Genomic DNA, 18,251 nt, shown 5'->3' with positions numbered 1-18,251 from the left:
GCCGTTATAAGTATTTCAATTCTAGGCTATTGCGGAAATAATCCGCGAATTTTTCTTTTCTGGTATCTATCTACGTGGTAATACAATGTATCATCATCTGCGTTTCTGTAATTGGTAAAGTTCCTTTCAGTGCATGCTTACTGTCGACATACGAATCGCAGCTATCCCGTGCGGAAGTAAACGCGTCCTGAATGGCCCGGCCGAACAGGACAGTAGCTTCTCTTGAAGACGGCCGCCAATCGCAAGGGAACAATCACTAGGGTGGTACTGCCCTTGAGTGGTTAAAGAGAACTTTATATTAATTTTCTTATAAAAACCCTGGAAGCTACTTTAAGTAGGTGCAAGACACAACAGTGTACTCAGAGGTACACAAGGGAGAAACATAAAAAAAAAAGACGTCACACAATAGGAAGTATAAAATGGATCGTATTTGAAGTAATAAATAAAAAAAGAAGTATGCGTAAAACGTGCTCTTTTTATTGTTAATTATGATTTTCATTATTTTCTTTTGATAATCTCATAAATTACAAAATTACGCTGAACAGGATAGAAAGGTGGTTTAAATTGCTGTGCTATGGTGCTGCTATCTCTGGTATGATTACCGTAACAATTGCGTATATGGTTGCCGAACGTCCACTAGAATGCGTTGGAACCAGTTTCTAGCCTCGCGCAGGGCACAGTTTATTAAAATGGTTTGCCGATCCGTTTCCTTACTGGGATTCAGTTGGGACACTTTCAGGAATACGGCCCGAGAGTTAGGTTACTGTCGTATTTTAACAAGGCAGTGCTTATTCGCTACCTTTCCCGCACGTCTTGGAATACCAGTCTAAGTGCATCTCAGGCCAAAGCCTATACGCCTTAACATGCAGGGATTTTAGCTATGCAGGAGAGGTAGCATGCATTACATGCTAGTAGGGGATTGGCCAGCCATGGCAGCGATTGATGCCCTGACTAACTCCAATACGCTATTAATTCTAGACTGTAACTATTTAAGTTTGGCTCAGGTAAAACCTGCATAGACACAAGGAAAACAATGGGCTTTTTTCTTGCGGGGTGCGAAAATCATGCATTCATGCATTAAGCAGACAGATTGGTTACAGGAGAATGAAGGATGGTCCACGAAGATTAGTTGGTTGGGGTACAAAGATACCACTAAGCAAAGGGTTTTGGGCAGAGCTGGTTTTTTCGATGGCGACGTTCCTCGTTTTACACCAACCAGCCTAAATTTATAAACTTAGAAGGGAAGAGTATTTTGCGTCTATTTATAAAATTATTTAGTCTAAGCTGATCTAATTACCGCTACAGTGTCCGTTCAACATTAAATTAGGAGACTAGGGAGTCTAGCCCTACTTGTGCGAGCTAAGTGCTGTCGTCGCTTATGTGCACGCCCTATCACTAGAGACCTGCAAAATTCGCGGTTTAGATAGCCTTCAGGATAGACTGCACATACCCCTGTACACTCGGGAAAATAACGCAAGTTCATTGGCTGCTGACTTGTAAGTCGTCTCAGCTGGTTTGTCTGTGATTCGATCCTTCTTTGGTTGAGGGTTTAAAATAGGTTGAGATTCGTCCAGATGAACAGTAAGCCAATATCAAAATTATCTAAGAGGTATATGTGTTTGAATTCTAGCCGATCACCGAAATAATCCGCGAAATTTGCAGGTCTCTACCTATCACTGCTACAGAGAGGGGAAGTAGCGATAGAGAGGCGGATGGAGGTGAGAGAGGGAAAATTCAAAGGGGGACACCGATGCGCCGAAAATGTAAACGTAGTCTTAACATTTCAAGTCACCGAACACCCGCAACCATGCGTTTTCTTTCCATTGGAAAAGATGGAAAGAAACACTACAAATATGTTAAATAATTTTGTGTGAAACTTCTTTGCTGAGGGGAGCTACAATTTTCGAGCGTTACGAAAATTTTGATCGCATGAGGGGAACAGTTATATGTGGTGGGGGAACAAGTAGAGGAGGAGAGTGCGTCAGCGGCGACGCTACTCCAACGCTTTCACTAGCGGTCGAATGGGAATACGGGAAGAAGGAGGAGGGAAGGATAGGTACGTAGCGTAGCAAGCTATGTGCTAGTTGTAATTGCCGGAAAGGGAGGCAGCAGGGGAGAGATGGAAATGATGCAGCAGTGATGGTACGGAATTCTCGTAACGCTGCTTATGTCTTGTCTACTCCTCAGTTTTCGTATTGGCTAAAGTACGATGCTACCATATTTATTTTATTTTGAAGTATCTATAATTTGTTTATTCGCGTATTTGAAATTTCAAAAGGACTTTTAGAATTGTGAGATAGACGTTGTAATTACATTCGATTGGAGTTTGTTTTATTCTTTCATTTTATTCAGCGGGAGATCGCGATTTAACATCATGCCTAAAAATAATAACATGGAAGTATTTTTAGAGGTATTATAAAGTCAACATGGGAATAAATCGCTAAAAGGAGGCGCCTAAAAGAGTTAGTGAACAAATGCGAGAGTACAGGCTGCAAAAAGGGCTTTTTTTTATTTGAGATCTTACCCGCATCCTTGTTCAATAAAAAAAATTAATAATGTATCTCTAGCTATATCTGATAAGCAATGAGTTTCACATTTGTCACGCGTGGACTTCACGCACACATTTATTTTAATTTATGTAATTCATTTATAGTTAATTATTAATGTTAGAAACTATTTTAATTAATTTTAAGAAAAACATCGAAACGCAACTTTTTATATGTAACAACCTCGTTGACGATAAGAGACCTTATGCCCAAAGTGAAGTCATCTGTGCCTGTTTGTGTTGCTTGTGTGGTACCGTCCATGATCTTTAATTGCATTTGTATTTTATTTGTCGGTTTGTTTTTTAAACGAGCCGAATATGACTTTCTATACTGTCCTATTTGTTTGTTCTCTTTTGTATGTTTATTTGCAGTAATTTCATATTTTTTTTTAGAAATCATGTTTTCTTGTTGTTTTCTTGACATATTCCACTTCTGAATCAACTTAAATATTTTACGTAAATTAATTTTGATGTATAATAATTTTTCGTTGGTCCTCAATACTTGTCCTTTCGGATCGTTATATCTAGGTTCTCTGTGTTCTTTGGATAATTCTTCCAATGGGTAAGATTTATTTCAAACATTGTATTCCCGTAAAATGTTATCCAAAGAACGTAACTAAATCTAGAAACTTATTAAACAACGAAATAAATACGTGTGTAAGGTTTTAAAGTGGTTTGTTATTACTAGGGGCATGCATATTTCGCGAAAAGATTCCGAGACTAGCTGAAAGTTAAAATCCTGCAGCATCGTCTGTTTTTAGTGATTGGGTGAGTAGTTTCTTCCAGGCGCATGTCGATTGTTACAACACCAATCACAGTAAGTCAGTGGGGAAGCAAACGCGTCCTGAGTGGCCCGGTCGAATAAGGCATCGACTTGCTCTCGCAGACGGCCCGCCAATCACAAGGGAGAAACCGCCGGTGCGGGTATACAATATTGCAGTCTTAATAGGCGTTCAGATTTATTCGCGAAAAATGCCTGCCTCTAGTTATTACTAGAGACCCGGAAAAAATCGCGAATTCATTTCGCGATTGGCTAAAAATGCAATTCGTTATACCTAGAGACCTGCACAATTCGCGGATTCATTGACCTCTAGGATAGACTCCACAGTCCTTTTAATACTCGCGGAAATGACACCTGTTCATTGGCTACTGATGCGTGAGACGTCTCAACTAGGCTGTCCGTAATTGGGCACTTTCTTGGTTTAGTGTTTCCCATTGGCTCACAGTTCCCCGGATAAAATGTGGGCCAATCGCAAAAGCGGTACGAAGGTATAGTTGTTTTGATGCTAGCCTATCGTGAAATGAATCCGCGAATTTTGCATGTCTCTAGTTATACCTCAGTGCTGCCCTCTGCTATTGGTTCACAACTGACCTGGATGACTCTGGGCCAATGAGAAACACCCGACCAAATCTTTATCGAATCGCAGGCCGCTGCTACGCTGGAACGTCTCACAAGACAGCAGCCAATGAGTGGGTGGCATTTGACCGAGTGTACGTAGAACTATGGAGTTCATCCTACAGGTCATTCAATCCGCGAATTTTTCCGGGTCCCTAGTTATTACGCGAGAGGTATTGTCTCCGTCCCTGGGCAGAGAATTCCAGTCCTGGACAAAATCAAAAATCAAGGCGGACCTCGAGTCCAAGTGCCCAACCCCCGCATGGTAGACTCTTTCTACTCTGGCCAACTCTTCATCCAGACCATCCTCTGTCTCCTGTACTTTCCTACACTCAATGCATGCAAACTTGCATCCCGCATGAAAGTGACCAGGGTTTTCCCTGTGTCTATGCAGGTTTTTACCTGGGCCCAACTTAACTAGTAGTTTAGACTAGAGATAAGAGTGAGGGGAGTTAGTCATGGCAACAATCGCTGCAATGGCTGGCCAATCCCCCTCCTAGCACACGATGCATGCGACCCTCTCCTTGCATGGCTAATCCCAGCATGACTAGGCGTATAGGCTTCGGCCTGAGACGCACCTAGGTCCCTCCCTAACCCGGACCCCTCCCAAACACACTTAGTTTTTAGTTAGGTTAGGGAAAAAAACCATTTGTCGAGGAAGGAACTGTAGTGCTGGCTTGCCCGCAGCTACTACGCCTCGGCGTCCTTCCCGCCGGGTCCGCCGAGGCTGGTGCCGCCGCTCAAGAGACCTCGCCTCATGGTGCCGCCCGCCCGCCCCGTGGTCAAGCAGTCGCCGGCGCCCAAGCAGCAGCAGCAGCCCATCAGCCAGCTCAAGACCTACAGTGAGTGCGACCCTCTTACACCCTCTCTGTGCACCTTCGCAGGTTTATATACATGTGCGCGTGTGTGTGTGTTTTTTTTTAAGTGAACTTCATTTGCTGAGGGAAAAAAAAAATTTTTTTTGTGCGTTACGAAATTTCCGATCGCATGTGGTGGCGGAACCTTGCAGAGGAGGAGAGTGCGTATTCTGGGACGCCAACTCCCAACGCATGCGCTAGCGGTCGAATGGAAAGAACATATTTCTTTGGAAATATTTTGGAACGTTCTATAAACTCCTGAAACTTTTTAAGGATTTAATGTAGGTGATCTACATCTGATATGTTCGTCAATATTTGAAAAAAAATCGATTTAACATTTTCTCATATTCCATGCAGCTAAAATATTTTGAATGTTTTTTGTTTATTTATGCAACAGCATTGAATGACTTAATGAATTTCATAATATGCCTAATAAAGTAGTCATACAATTATTTTTGATCTTCAAACACAATTTGTCATCACTTGCACTAATCCGTGGCCGAATATTTTTTTTCAATTTTAAAGTAATATTAAGATAATTATTAAAACATTCCGACGAATTTGATACTACAAAAGTTAATTCTTTTTAAATTCAACCCCTGTTATTACGGTAATAGTTCGTTTCATCAAAAATTGTTCCAGCCAAAGGTTTTAGATAAAGCTTGGGCGTTTTACAATAAATTATAATGGAAATAAAAGTAAATGTATTAAAAAGTAATGTCATTTTGATATTCTACACTTGTTATTTCCACCCCTTGAGTAATGGTACGTATTATCAAAAAAAATTTCAAACCAAAGTTTTAGTTAAAAACTATAAAATGTACGTACAATCTGACGGATTTGATGGTTTACTTACAAAGGGAGTTATAATTTTTTGAAAAGTATACCCCTCATTTTTTAAACACCTTGCAGCAATAGTTCGTCTTATCAAAAGTTGTTGCAGACAAATATTTTAGATAAAAGTAATAATATTAATAAACAATTGGTACGAATTCGATGTTGTGCCTTCGAAGAGAGTTATATTTTTTTGTCCTCCAATCCTTGTTTTTTCAACCCCTTGTATTTATGGTTGGTCGTATCAAAAACTTATTTAGTCAAAAGATTTTGGCATTACCCTAACTAGTTATGAAACGTCTAAACGGATGTGATTTTTTTGTTCATATTACAGAGTTAGAACGATTTTTTTGACGTGACAACATCTAATAAATCGTTAAACGCCGACTGCACGCACGAAAAAGTGTCCAGTCACGCACAGTGTCCCGTTACGCACAGTGTCCCGTTACGCTCATTGTACGCTTGCGCCGCATCTAGCTCTCTTCCACTCGATTGGAACAACCATCGATTTGACTTTTTCGAGGCACATTAAACTTGTAACACTCCCATTCGTTTCCTACTTTTCCTATCATCGTCCTATCCTTAACAGAATAACACAGATTAGAAGAAGTTAAATAGCAAACATGTATGAAAGTTATAGTTAAAATAATCCCTCCGTTAAAGTAATAAACATATTTGAATTAATGAGTGCAAATAAAAGTAAATTTATCAATTAAATTGTAGATTTCATTTCACTCCTTATTAGTATCCATACAAAATAGTGATAATTCAATAAAAATGATTCAATTTTATTCATAAAAGTATTCAATAATTTCACCAATGTTTTGTTATGACGTTGTCACGTTAAACTATCGTTAGTAAACCGACTTTACAGACAACCAATTTTTTTAAAGTGAAATTTATTTGCTGAGGGAACAAAAATGTTTTAAGCTTTACGAAATTTCCGATCGCATGTGGTGGGGGAACCTTGTAAAGGAGGAGAGTGCGTCAGCGGCGACGCCACTCTCAACGCATGCGTCAGCGGTCGAATGGAAAGATGGGGAAATAAGGGGGGCAAGAGGTACACAGCTTAAGCATGTTGTATGCTAGTTGTAACAGTCGGAAAGGAGAGACGGCAGGGGAGAGGTAGAAATGACTGAGCAGTTATACTACGGAATTCTCGTAACGGTGCTTGTGTTTTGTCTACTCCTCAGTTTCCGTGACGGCTAACGGTTGACGCTGCCGTATTTCTTTTATTGTATTCAAAGAATCTGCGATTGATTTATTCGTGTGGAAAATAATTATTGATTTGTGCAATTGAGTTAGAATTACTGTTCATTTTTAAGTGGATAGTTTGATCGAAAATGAAAATAATAATGTATACCTAAAAAACAAGACGTTTCACTTCTGTCTAGATTAGACTCAACGCAAACAATTTTTTTTTAAATTTATTATTTCGTCCAAACTAAAAGCCGCAATTGTCGCAACGTAGCATTTTTTTTACAAAGGACCTTTTTACACTTGCATTTCTCATGCGTATTGTGCCACAGTATTGACACATATGCTGACGATGACACTACTGCTTTTGGTACCACACTTGACTGTTCTTGATATGTCATCGAAATCGTCTTCCATAATTCAAACAGAAAATGATCCAACCAAGTAGAACACTCTATTTTTCCAGAAATTTTCGCTTATATTATCGCTCTTCTATGTATGCATTTAAATATTTCGTCAAAGAGAGTTAATTTATCTCATGCAAGAAACTTTGTTAGAAGTAGTACCGATTTTATGTAGGATGCTGGATGCTCACTCAATATCGCAAGAAAATGAGGGCCTCGCTAAACCTTGAGGGGAAGGGAAATCATTTTGTATGGCGGTGTTTCGCAGCTTTAATTAGTATAGATATCGTCCGAGTAGTGAATAATTTTTGTCTGAATTACAACTGATAAGAATATATTGTTAAGTGCTGATTTGGTAACATAAATTCAGTAATCAAACGAAACTAGGAATAAAATTGCTTGTCTCATTAAAAACAAAATCCTTCCGGCACAGCCCACAGGCGTAGGTAGATTTCTAAGTACATATTTATTTGGAAATATTTTGGAAAGTTCTATAAACTCCTGGAACTTTTTAAGGATTTAATGTAGCTGATCTACATCTGATATGTTCTACAATATTCAAAAAATATCGATTTAACATTTTCTCATATTCCATGCAGCTAAAATATTTTGAATGTTTTTTGTTTATTTATGCAACAGCATTGAATGACTTAATGAATTTCATAATATGCCTAATAAGGTAGTCAAACAATTATTTTTGATCTTCAAACACAATTTTTCATCCCTTGCACTAATACGTGGCCGAATATTTGTTTTTTTAATTTTAAGGTAATATTAAGATAATTTTAAAACATTCCGACGAATTTTATACTACAAAAGTTTATTTATTTTTAACTTGAACCCCTGTTATTACGGTGATAGTTCGTTTCAACAAAAATTGTTCCAGCCAAAGGTTTTAGATAAAGCTTAGGCGTTTTACAATAAATTATAATGGAAATAAAAGTAAATGTATTAAAAAGTAATGTCATTTTGATATTCTACACTTGTTATTTCCACCCCTTGAGTAATGATACGTATTATCAAAAATGGTTTCAAACCAAAGTTTTAGGTAAAAACTATAAAATTTACGTAAAATCTGACGGATTTGATAGTTTGAGAGTATTGAATTTTATGAAAAGTATACCCCTCATTTTTTCAACACCTTGCAGCAATAGTTCGTCTTATCAAAAGTTGTTGCAGACAAATATTTTAGATAAAAGTATTAATATTAATAAACAATTGGTACGAATTCGATGTTGTGCCTTCGAAGAGTTATTTTTTTTTGTCCTCCAATCCTTGTTTTTTCAACCCCTTGCATTTATGGTTGGTCGTATAAATACTTATTTAGTCAAAAGATTTTTGCATTACCCTTACTAGTTATGAAACGTCCAAACGGATGTGATAATTTTTTTTTCATATTACGTAGTTAGAACGATTTTTATTTTTTATTTTTTTAAACATCCCCCATTTATACTTATTTGGTCGGATATTGCCCATTAACGAACTTGGCCGAGATTTTTCACTACTGGATGCTATGTATAAGTTTGGAAGTTTATTTGAGAAAAATTGCGACAGTTATAGTTTCCAGAATACCTATTGTGATTATGTATATAAACTTGTTGCCCCCCCCCCCCCCCACGGAGGGGAAACATAAAAGAGTCGTGTTTCAGCGAAACCAAATAAATGGATTGTGAAAGTCGCACATTTTATTAATAGCGCATACATGGTTAACAAAGACAAAATAAAAAATACCGAGCAGTCAATTGGTCTTGTGCGCATGCCCTTCGTTTCTTGACTTGCTCGAGGATGCGCACAGTCTGTGCCTATCAACACAAACATTTTGTTTATTACCAACAAGTCATACATCAACTTCTAACATATAGTGAAATGTTATTATTCTGAAAAATTAACAAAGTGAATAATATTATGTTTAAAATATTTATTAACCTCCGTATTTACAATAGCAAAACTGTAATGAATGGGAAAACTCGCATACATTAAAAGAAGACTAATTCAAACGAGTAAAATTTTAGGAATAAAATATCTGAGGTAAGCATATGTGAGAATGACTTGAGGACAAAAATGACATTATAACTGAAACAAACTATTTGCAAACATTATAAATGTCCTCAAACATTTATACTGCGTGTACAACGCCTCAGACTTCGATATTTTATCTGCTTGACATCTACCAACTTTAAATGAAAACCTTCGAGACTGGGGGTGCAAACTGGCCGGACACTCTCCTTAAGAGTTGGTGGGGCGTCCTGTCCCGGGCTCGCTCGACGAGTCGTCTCTTCCACCAGCTCGCCCGCCGACTAGCGGGCGCTCTCCTGCCCCAACAGCACGCGAGCCGGACTCTGTGGCGCGCTCCCAAACACGGACAACGAGTTGCCCCGACGACTGCGACACAGCGGCGCGAAGAACAGGCCACAGCCAGCATGCCCGCCCCTGTCACAAACCAAACCAGGGTGCTTGAAAAAAACGGTTTCTTTGAACACCCTCAACACTCGTATACACAAAGTCAATAATAGTTGCCTCGTGGTTTATAAGTCACTTGTCGGGAAGAAAGTCCGAAGTCGGGTACATCATTATCCTGCCCATGACATGCCAGCCAACAAACCAACCCCCGCAGTTACACACACACACAGCCACGAGAGAGTATCTCCTTCAGAGTTTCTGCTCTCCATCTCGTACTCGCTCGGCGAGAAAAACGGCGAGCATTCACAGACCTCGGACCATCCACAGGTGCCCCAAAACAGTAGAGCGACTTTTCACATAAAACTCGCCCGTCGAGTTCCCCCAACACTCGGTCCACGAGTTTACGCGTCATGTCGCCGACGACGATTACCTTCTTTCGCTGAGTCGCTCTCCGCAGCACTGCACCCCGGGTCCCTCCTTGACGAGTGGGCTAAGTCCGATTTACAAAGTGCTTAAGGGGCCCGCCTACCTGGGAACACATACGGTGTGCAGAGCTTCAGGAAAAACAACGCGATTTCAAAACCACTCAAGATATCCGAGTGGGGCCTATTTAAGAATATCATTTAAGAGATCGCTGAGGGCCGAAAAGTACTTTTAATTTCGGATTCAGTTTTTAAACTGTATTTTTAGAAGCGTTAAAATGCCTAAAACGCGTGTTTTCAGAGTAATTTTTAAGCATAAAACAATCAGTACAGATTCTTGAAAGCACTTAAGGGGCTTGCATAACACCTTTATCTTCATTTCTCCGCCATATAATGTTACGGTCACCGCTCAAATTTCACAGTTATCCTGTGACGACGAGACGAATGCGTGCCAGTTCAGAGACTTGCGCTTAGAGGCTATACCGCGCTGGAAGCACCAGCGAGCGTCGCGCTTATCATCCCGCCTCACTAACACACATACACCCCTGACGAGGCGGGCCCCTTAACATGTAAGATGATCTTACCAGTCCCAGAGACTAGGTCCACTTTCTATGTTCGATGCGTGCTCGGTCTGGCTGGTCGGCGGCTGGACGACGATCGTGTATGTGTGCTTCGTGATCCTTCCTCCCACACTCGGTGATTTATTTATTTTTTTAAATTTTTCTAACCTAACCTAACCTAACCAAAAACTAAGTGTATTTGGAAAGGGTCCGGGTTAGGGAGGAGACTGGGTGCGTCTCAGGCTGAAACCTACACGCTTTACACCTGCAGGAGGGGTCGCATGCATCATGTGCTAGGAGGGGATTGGCCATCCATGGCTGGGTTTTGGCGCCATGACTAACTTTCCTCGCTTCTTAATTCGAAACCAAAAACTAGATCAATTGGGCCCAGGTAAAACCAACATAGAGACAGGGAAAACCCTGGGCACTTACATGCAAGATGCAAAAATTCATGCATTGATTACAAACAGGATGGTTACGGGAAACAGAGGGATTGGTTCAGGAAGAAGACTTGGACAGATCCGAAAAAGTCTACCATGTGGGGGATGGGCACTTGGACATTGCTGTCCGCATTGGTTTGGTTGGCACTGGTTGTTTTGGGGGCGACTTTCGTCGTTTCCCGCCAGGCTGCCAGCCAGCCTAAACTAAGTTAAGAAAGGGAAAGTTAGTTTTACGCCTGTAAATTTAAGTATATAAATAAACATTCAAATAAACATGTTTGTATTTGGTAACTTTTATTAGTTTAGTACTTTTGTCGCGAGCTGGTGTATCGGGCCTACACTCAGGAGTGGATAGAGCTTCAGGTTGACCGAAGTCTGTTAGAGAGAAATTATACAGTCCTTCATTGCTCTATGCTCAGATCGGGGGTATATATAATACTCGGGCGCGTTTCCCCTTCTTCCTAGAATCGCCCAGAAGGTCCGAGTTACCCCTACTTTGGTAGAGACGAAAGGAGGGTTGGCAGTCGCGTGAGCGGTCACGTGGTCACCCCCCTCCCCCCTTCCCCTCACCTACTTCAGACGAGGCGCGCGAAACAATGACGATAACTTGCCTGGAGGATTGGCCACCCGCAACACACGGGTGTTCGACAGAAGAACCATTCAGGGTTATAAATTATAAAGTCCAAACCAGTAAAAAAAAAAAAAAAAAAAAAAGCAATTTGTGTGCAGCGACTAGCTACCGCAACAAACTTTTGAGTTGTTGATGATTATCGTGTCAAAGAACAATGAAAAGAAAATCTGTATAAAAAATTTCCGGAAGTCTACCATGGTAACGGCAACAATATGCAGTATTCTTTGAAATATACCTCAAATACATGCAGGGAATTTTTTTTTTCTTAGGACAGCAGAAGTCTCGTCAGGATTAACCTGAGACACAAAGAGAATACCATCAGAAGTCTAGCCACAAATGACAAGAAGCACTTGGAATAACACCAACAAATTATTGACAGGAATTATCAGGAGAATCCCAACGTACGTCTGGGTAAATCAAGATAGGTGAATCACGAAAAATTATATCACAAAATAAAAAATACAAAAAAAAACTTTTAATAAGCCGAACCATTGTTGTAGGTGATTGAAAAAATAAGGGATAGAATTTAAAAAAAATCATAATTTACGTACCACGTATACTGTTAAATCCGTTATGGTTGACTGTTAAACCTTAAATTATTATCTACAACTTTAGTTTAAAAAATATTTATACTACCAACCATTACTTGCAAGGAGTAGAATAAACATGGGATGAAAGGACAAACTAATAATAATTTCCTTCTTAAGCCCAACATCGAATTCGTACAAATGATGTATTAGTCATAATTTTTATCTAAAACTTTTGTCTGAAACAATTTTTGATTAGACGAACCATTGCTGCAAGGGGTTTAAAAATTAAGGGTTAGAATTTAAAAAAAAAAAATCCATAACTCCCTTAATAGGTACACTACAACAGTTCATTTTGTTCGTAAATCTTATAATTTTTAACGAAATCTTTTGTCTGAAACAATTTTGTGATAATACAAACCATTACTGCAAATAGTTGTAAAAACCTGGGTTTGAAATAAGAAAATAAATAAAACTTATCTACCATGGACTTTATGGAATTAATGTTTGTTTTTGTTTAGCTTTTTAAAAATTGTTGAAAACTTTAACTGAAGTATATTTTATGTAACAAATCATTACTGCAAGGGGTGAAAATAACAAGGGTAGAAAGTAAAAAAAAAAAACACATTACTTTTAAATTAGATATACTATCAAAACTTAGTTTAAAACTTCTAATCTTTATCTGAATCTTTCGGGTTAATCAATTTGTGATGAAAAGAACTATTACCGTAAAAAACCGGCGTTGAATTAAAAAAATATATATAGCCTATATATATAATTTCCTTCGAATCAAATTCGTCAGAATTTATTAGTAACTATCGTAATATTAGGTACATTGATGATGAAAAATAGTGTTTTTATGACAAATATAATTGCATAACTACCCTGGTAGGCATAATATGAAATTCGTTAAGACATTCAAGGATGGATGCATTAAGTTAAAAACATTCAAAATATTTTCGCTTAATGGAATAAGAAAAGGTTTAATCGAACTTTTTTTTTTAATATTGGCGAACATACAGGTTGTTATGTACATTAAGTTCTTAAAATGTTCCAGAAGTTTATGGAAATTTACAAAAAATTTCTGGAAGAAAAATATGGTCTTCGAAATCTACGTATGCCTGTAAGCTGTGCCTCTCAGGATTTTTTTTTTATAATATTTTGTGATTCGCTGAGCTTGATTCAGCTAGACTTAACGTTGGTTTTATTCTTGTCATCCTCTTTATGGCCTAGTACACATGGAGCTTTATAACGCGCGTTATTGGAATACCTAGGTGTGGATGAAAGCTTTTCACGTGCTAACGCGCTAACGCGCTAATGCCCTGGTTCCGAACCGCGTACCGAGATTTCCCCCCCCCCCCCCAACCCCCCCTTCCTTTTACGTGTCTTGGTACCTAGTGTCCGATAGGACGCGCGCTTCTGTAAATATTGGCTCCGAAGTGCAAGTCTATTTTTAATGCTTCTCAATGGTGTTTTATATTACAGTATGCATTCATAATAATACCCGTCCCCCAATCGTACCGTATGTTAGTCTCTCTCTTAGAACATGATGGACCCAGTGTTGTCTTTGTCTTCCATATTTTTAATTTATTGATTTATTGCAATGATATAGATGCCAAAGACATGTGACCTCTTCGGCTTTCATCCTGAAACTGATGTGGGGGAAAGCTAGACCTGATGCTTCGACGCTCGAAATGTGTGCGCCTTCAACGCACTCTCTAACGCGCGTTACAACGCTCAGTGTATTACACCTAAGGTAACACCCGTAGACCTGTGCGATTACTAGTTTTTTTGATGCGAAGCGAATATAAAATCGAATGTTCAAATTATTTGCTAAGTCAAATCGAATTGCGAATTCTTAGCAAGGCTGTATTACACTTATGTTAGAAAATACTGGATTGACGTAAAAAAAATTATGTTTTAACGTTTATAATATTTGAATTCACATATAGGGCCCAATTGGTTTATGACTTAACACCGTTCAATAAAAATTATAAACTAAGCAAAAAATTAATATTGAGCAATCTTAAAAGTAAACCTTGTGTCCTATTTGATTTTTACAAGTTACTAAATTTATTCGTGCAAAAAATATGCAACACAAAAAAAAATATTTTTATGAGTGAATATTAGGCTTCAATATTTTAAAAGCTTTGCAAAAAAAAGCCTATCTTCACATCAGACGCGAAGTTTTGCATCACAACCGAAGCTTCATATAAAACGAATAACAAATTTCCTGGTGAAGTCGAATAGAATATTAAAACGTGCTACGATCGATTCGCTTAATCGAAGCTTCGCAAAGGCCTCTCAAAACTTTACATCCATTGAATTTTAACAAGTCTACTAAGTTTACTAAGCCTACATTACTGCTACATTACAACTAAGTAGTATTAACTACAATAATGCGTTTGTTTGTTAAGTCTGCATTTTACTAACGGGCAATAAATATCTTTGCTAATCCAAAGTTTAAATAGTGGTAGACATAGGCATAGTGGTAAATAAATAAATATAAACTTTATAGTAATAATTTCGTGGTGCGGTATAATCATTAATTTTTTGTTTAATATATAAGTAATAAAGGTTTTCAGTTAGTTATAGCTCTATAAGGATAACTCTACTCTATACTAGGCTTATTAAATAATTGTAAAAATAATTTCTTAAAAATTGGTTGTCTGTAAAGTCGGTTTACGGACGATAGTTTAACGTGACAAAGTCATAACAAAACTTAATGAAATGCTTGCATACTTTTATGAATAAAATTGAATCATTTTTATTGAATTATCACTATTTTGTATGAATACAAAGGAGGAGTGAAATGAAATCTACAATTTAATTGATAAATTTACTTTTATTTTCACTCATTAATTCAAATATGTTAATTACTTTAACGAAGAAATTATTTAACTATAACTTTTATACATGTTTGCTATTTAACTTCCAATCTGTGTTATTCTGTTAAGGATAGGACGATGATAGGAAAAGTAGGAAACGAATGGGAGTGTTTCAAGTTTAATGTGCCTCGAAAAAGTTCAAATCAATGGTTGTTCCAATCGAGTGGAAGAGAGATAGATGCGGCGCAAGCGTACAATGAGCGTAACGGGACAGTGAGCATAACGGTACAGTGAGCATAACGGGACAATGTGCGTAACGGGACACTTTTTCGTGCGTGCAGCCGGCGTTCATCGATTTATTAGACGTCACGTCAAAATTCGTTTTTAACAAAACATTTAGGGCTTCTTCTACTTAAGCTATAGTAAATGCTATATATTTACGGATGAAATGAGGCTGACACTCACAGGACTCGAGAAACAGACCTGTCGTTACGGCCAGCTTGCAAAATGCGTGAAGTGAGGTGAGATTTTGCCAACCCCCACGCCTCCTCACTAAGTGATATATATAAGGTGACACAGATAAAAACTGGTACATTTGGCAAACAAATAAAACTAGAATACATGCAACAACACAAAATTTTATTGAAAGTAATTGAATCTTGCCTATTAAGGAACAACAATCCAAATTATCGATTTCTGATAAATTACGTCACGCAGATGGCGTCCTTGTCTACTACTTATACATTCTTCTAATCTGTTGTTCAGGTACCACATTGATCGCTGCAACATCTCGGCTGGAAAGCCAAAGATTTCGTCTTCAGTTCTTTGTTTCAATTCACTCAAGTGTCATTGTAGTTGTGTGGACCCGACTCTTGAGGAATACTCTACAAAAAAAAAAAAAATCACAAACCGATAAATTCGGTGATCTTGGGGGCCAAGGAATGTCGCAGAATCTTGAGATGACAAGATTACCAAACAGTCCTCGCACGGCTGCAATTTATTGCCTTGCAGTGTACGTTGTCGCACCATCCTGCTGAAACCAGGTTCCAGTCTCTCTGTTGTCTCTTTGAATAATTGGTGTGATAAGTCTCGCAAGTGTTTGCAGTTGTTATCACTGGCACGACTTTTCTTACAGGAATTGTATCATACTTATAGTCAATATATCTTGAAGATATTAGTAAAAAAAACAACAAATAAAATATATAGAATATAGTGTGAGACCCATAGAAAAACAAGAGTTTTAGACACACAATTTTAATGTAAGAATAACTTTATAAATGTACGACAAGTATATTTTCAAGAGAAAAAATTGGAATGAAAAATTTTGAAAAAACATTTTATTGTGAGTAGTATGATTTGTGGGCTCCGGGCCAAGGCTTGAGGCTATGGAGCTAAAGACCTATCTGTCGTTACCGCGTCCATTTTTGGTGTCAGAATTCTTCAAAAATGACTCAAAATTCGTAGAAATTTCCCTATTTAGAGAAAAAAAAAATCCCGTATTGTGGGAAAAATGTCCCGTTTTAGTCTTAAAAAATGCTAAGGCTTGAAAGGTCCGTAATGAGGCTTAAGAATCCATATCTACAGCCTCCATAACCCTCCGAGGTCATGACCTTGACATGGAAGCAATTTTGAATAATGACGTAACTGTTTCAATTATCGTAACGCCCGCCATCTCTAAAATCCATACCTTTTAAGCTAGAAAATCGGGAAAATTGTTTAAATTTATATAAAAATTAAGTAATACAATTTTAGTAATAAATTATTTAAAACACATAGATGCATGTTTCGTAAGGTCAACCTTTTGGATTCTAGAAATGTTACACATTTCATTACGCCTGCCAACTTATATGTGTATGACAAAATCTATGCACTTTTCGTTACAGTCGCAATATTAGACATACAACAGTATATCATACGTTACGGAAGCTATCATGACAATCCATAATTTTTATGCTAGAAATTCAAAAATTTTATAAAAGTTATCAAATTAATTAATTAATTATTTAAAAAAATATTATTTAAAAACACTTACATTATCGAGCTCGGAGTCCTCGGACGAACCGCATGGTTAATGCGCTGGCTGCCAGACAATGCGCTAAATAACGTGCAGTATTCTGGCTGATGGGCAGTGAGCTGGTTGCCGGGCATTGCGCTGGCTGGCAGACAGTCCGCTCCCTGGAGGGCAGTCCGCTCCCTTGCGGGAAGTCCGCTCCCTTGCGGGAAGTCCGCTCCCTGGCGGGAAGTCCGCTCCCTGGCGGGAAGTCCGCTCCCTGCCGGGCAGTCCGCTCCCTGGCGGGAAGTCCGCTCCCTGGCGGGAAGTCCGCTCCCTGGCGGGAAGTCCGCTCCCTGGCGGGAAGTCCGCTCCCTGGCGGGAAGTACGCTCCCTGGCGGGCAGTCCTCACCCTGGAGGGCAGTCCGCTCCCTGGCGGGCAGTCCGCTCCCTGGAGGGCCGTCCGCTCCCTGGCGGGCGGTCCGCTCCCTGGAGGGCGGTCCGCTCCCTGGAGGGCGGTCCACTCCCTGGAGGGCAGTCCGCTGGCTGGCGGGCAGTCCGCTCCCTGGCGGGCAGTCCGCTCCCTGGCGGGCAGTCCGCTCCCTGGCGGGCAGTCCGCTCCCTGGCGGGCAGTCCGCTCCCTGGCGGGCAGTCCGCTCCCTGGAGGGCAGTCCGCTCCCTGGCGGGCAGTCCGCTCCCTGGCGGGCAGTCCGCTCCCTGGCGGGCAGTCCGCTCCCTGGCGGGCAGTCCGCTCCCTGGAGGGCAGTCCGCTTCCTGGCGGGCAGTCCGCTCCCTGGAGGGCAGTCCGCTCGCTGGCGGGATGTCCGCTCCCTGGCGGGCAGTCCGCTCCCTGGAGGGCAGTCCGCTCCCTGGAGGGCAGTCCGCTCCCTGGCGGGCAGTCCGCTCCCTGGAGGGCAGTCCGCTCCCTGGCGGGCAGTCCGCTTCCTGGAAGGCAGTCCGCTCCCTGGCGGGAAGATCGCTCGCTGGCGGGAAGTTCGCTCGCTGGCGGGCAGTCCGCTGGCTGGCGGGAAGTTCGCTCGCTGGCGGGCAGTCCGCTGCCTGGCGGGCAGTCCGCTCCCTGGCGGGCAGTCCGCTCCCTGGCGGGCAGTCCGCTGGCTGGCGGGAAGTTCGCTCGCTGGCGGGCAGTCCGCTCCCTGGCGGGCAGTCCGCTCCCTGGAGAGCAGTCCGCTCCCTGGCGGGCAGTCCGCTCCCTGGCGGGC

The 18,251-nt window shown here is 40.2% G+C and overlaps 1 protein-coding gene across 3 annotated transcripts in view; it reads left to right on the top strand.

The window, feature by feature from the left end:
* LOC134538386 (uncharacterized) overlaps nt 1-18,251 on the top strand; it is an 835,281-nt gene that overhangs the window by 751,165 nt on the left and 65,865 nt on the right. For all 3 annotated transcript variants that reach the window (XM_063379668.1, XM_063379669.1, XM_063379667.1), the window contains one exon: nt 4,629-4,783. In XM_063379668.1, the coding sequence (XP_063235738.1) occupies nt 4,629-4,783 (155 nt within the window). The remainder of the gene's footprint in view (nt 1-4,628; nt 4,784-18,251) is intronic.

The sequence above is a fragment of the Bacillus rossius genome, chromosome 13 (assembly GCF_032445375.1).
Source record: "Bacillus rossius redtenbacheri isolate Brsri chromosome 13, Brsri_v3, whole genome shotgun sequence".
In the NCBI taxonomy this organism is placed as follows: domain Eukaryota; kingdom Metazoa; phylum Arthropoda; class Insecta; order Phasmatodea; family Bacillidae; genus Bacillus; species Bacillus rossius.
The sequence above is the reverse complement of the archived record's forward strand: the minus strand, read 5'-3'. Positions and strand labels throughout refer to the sequence as shown.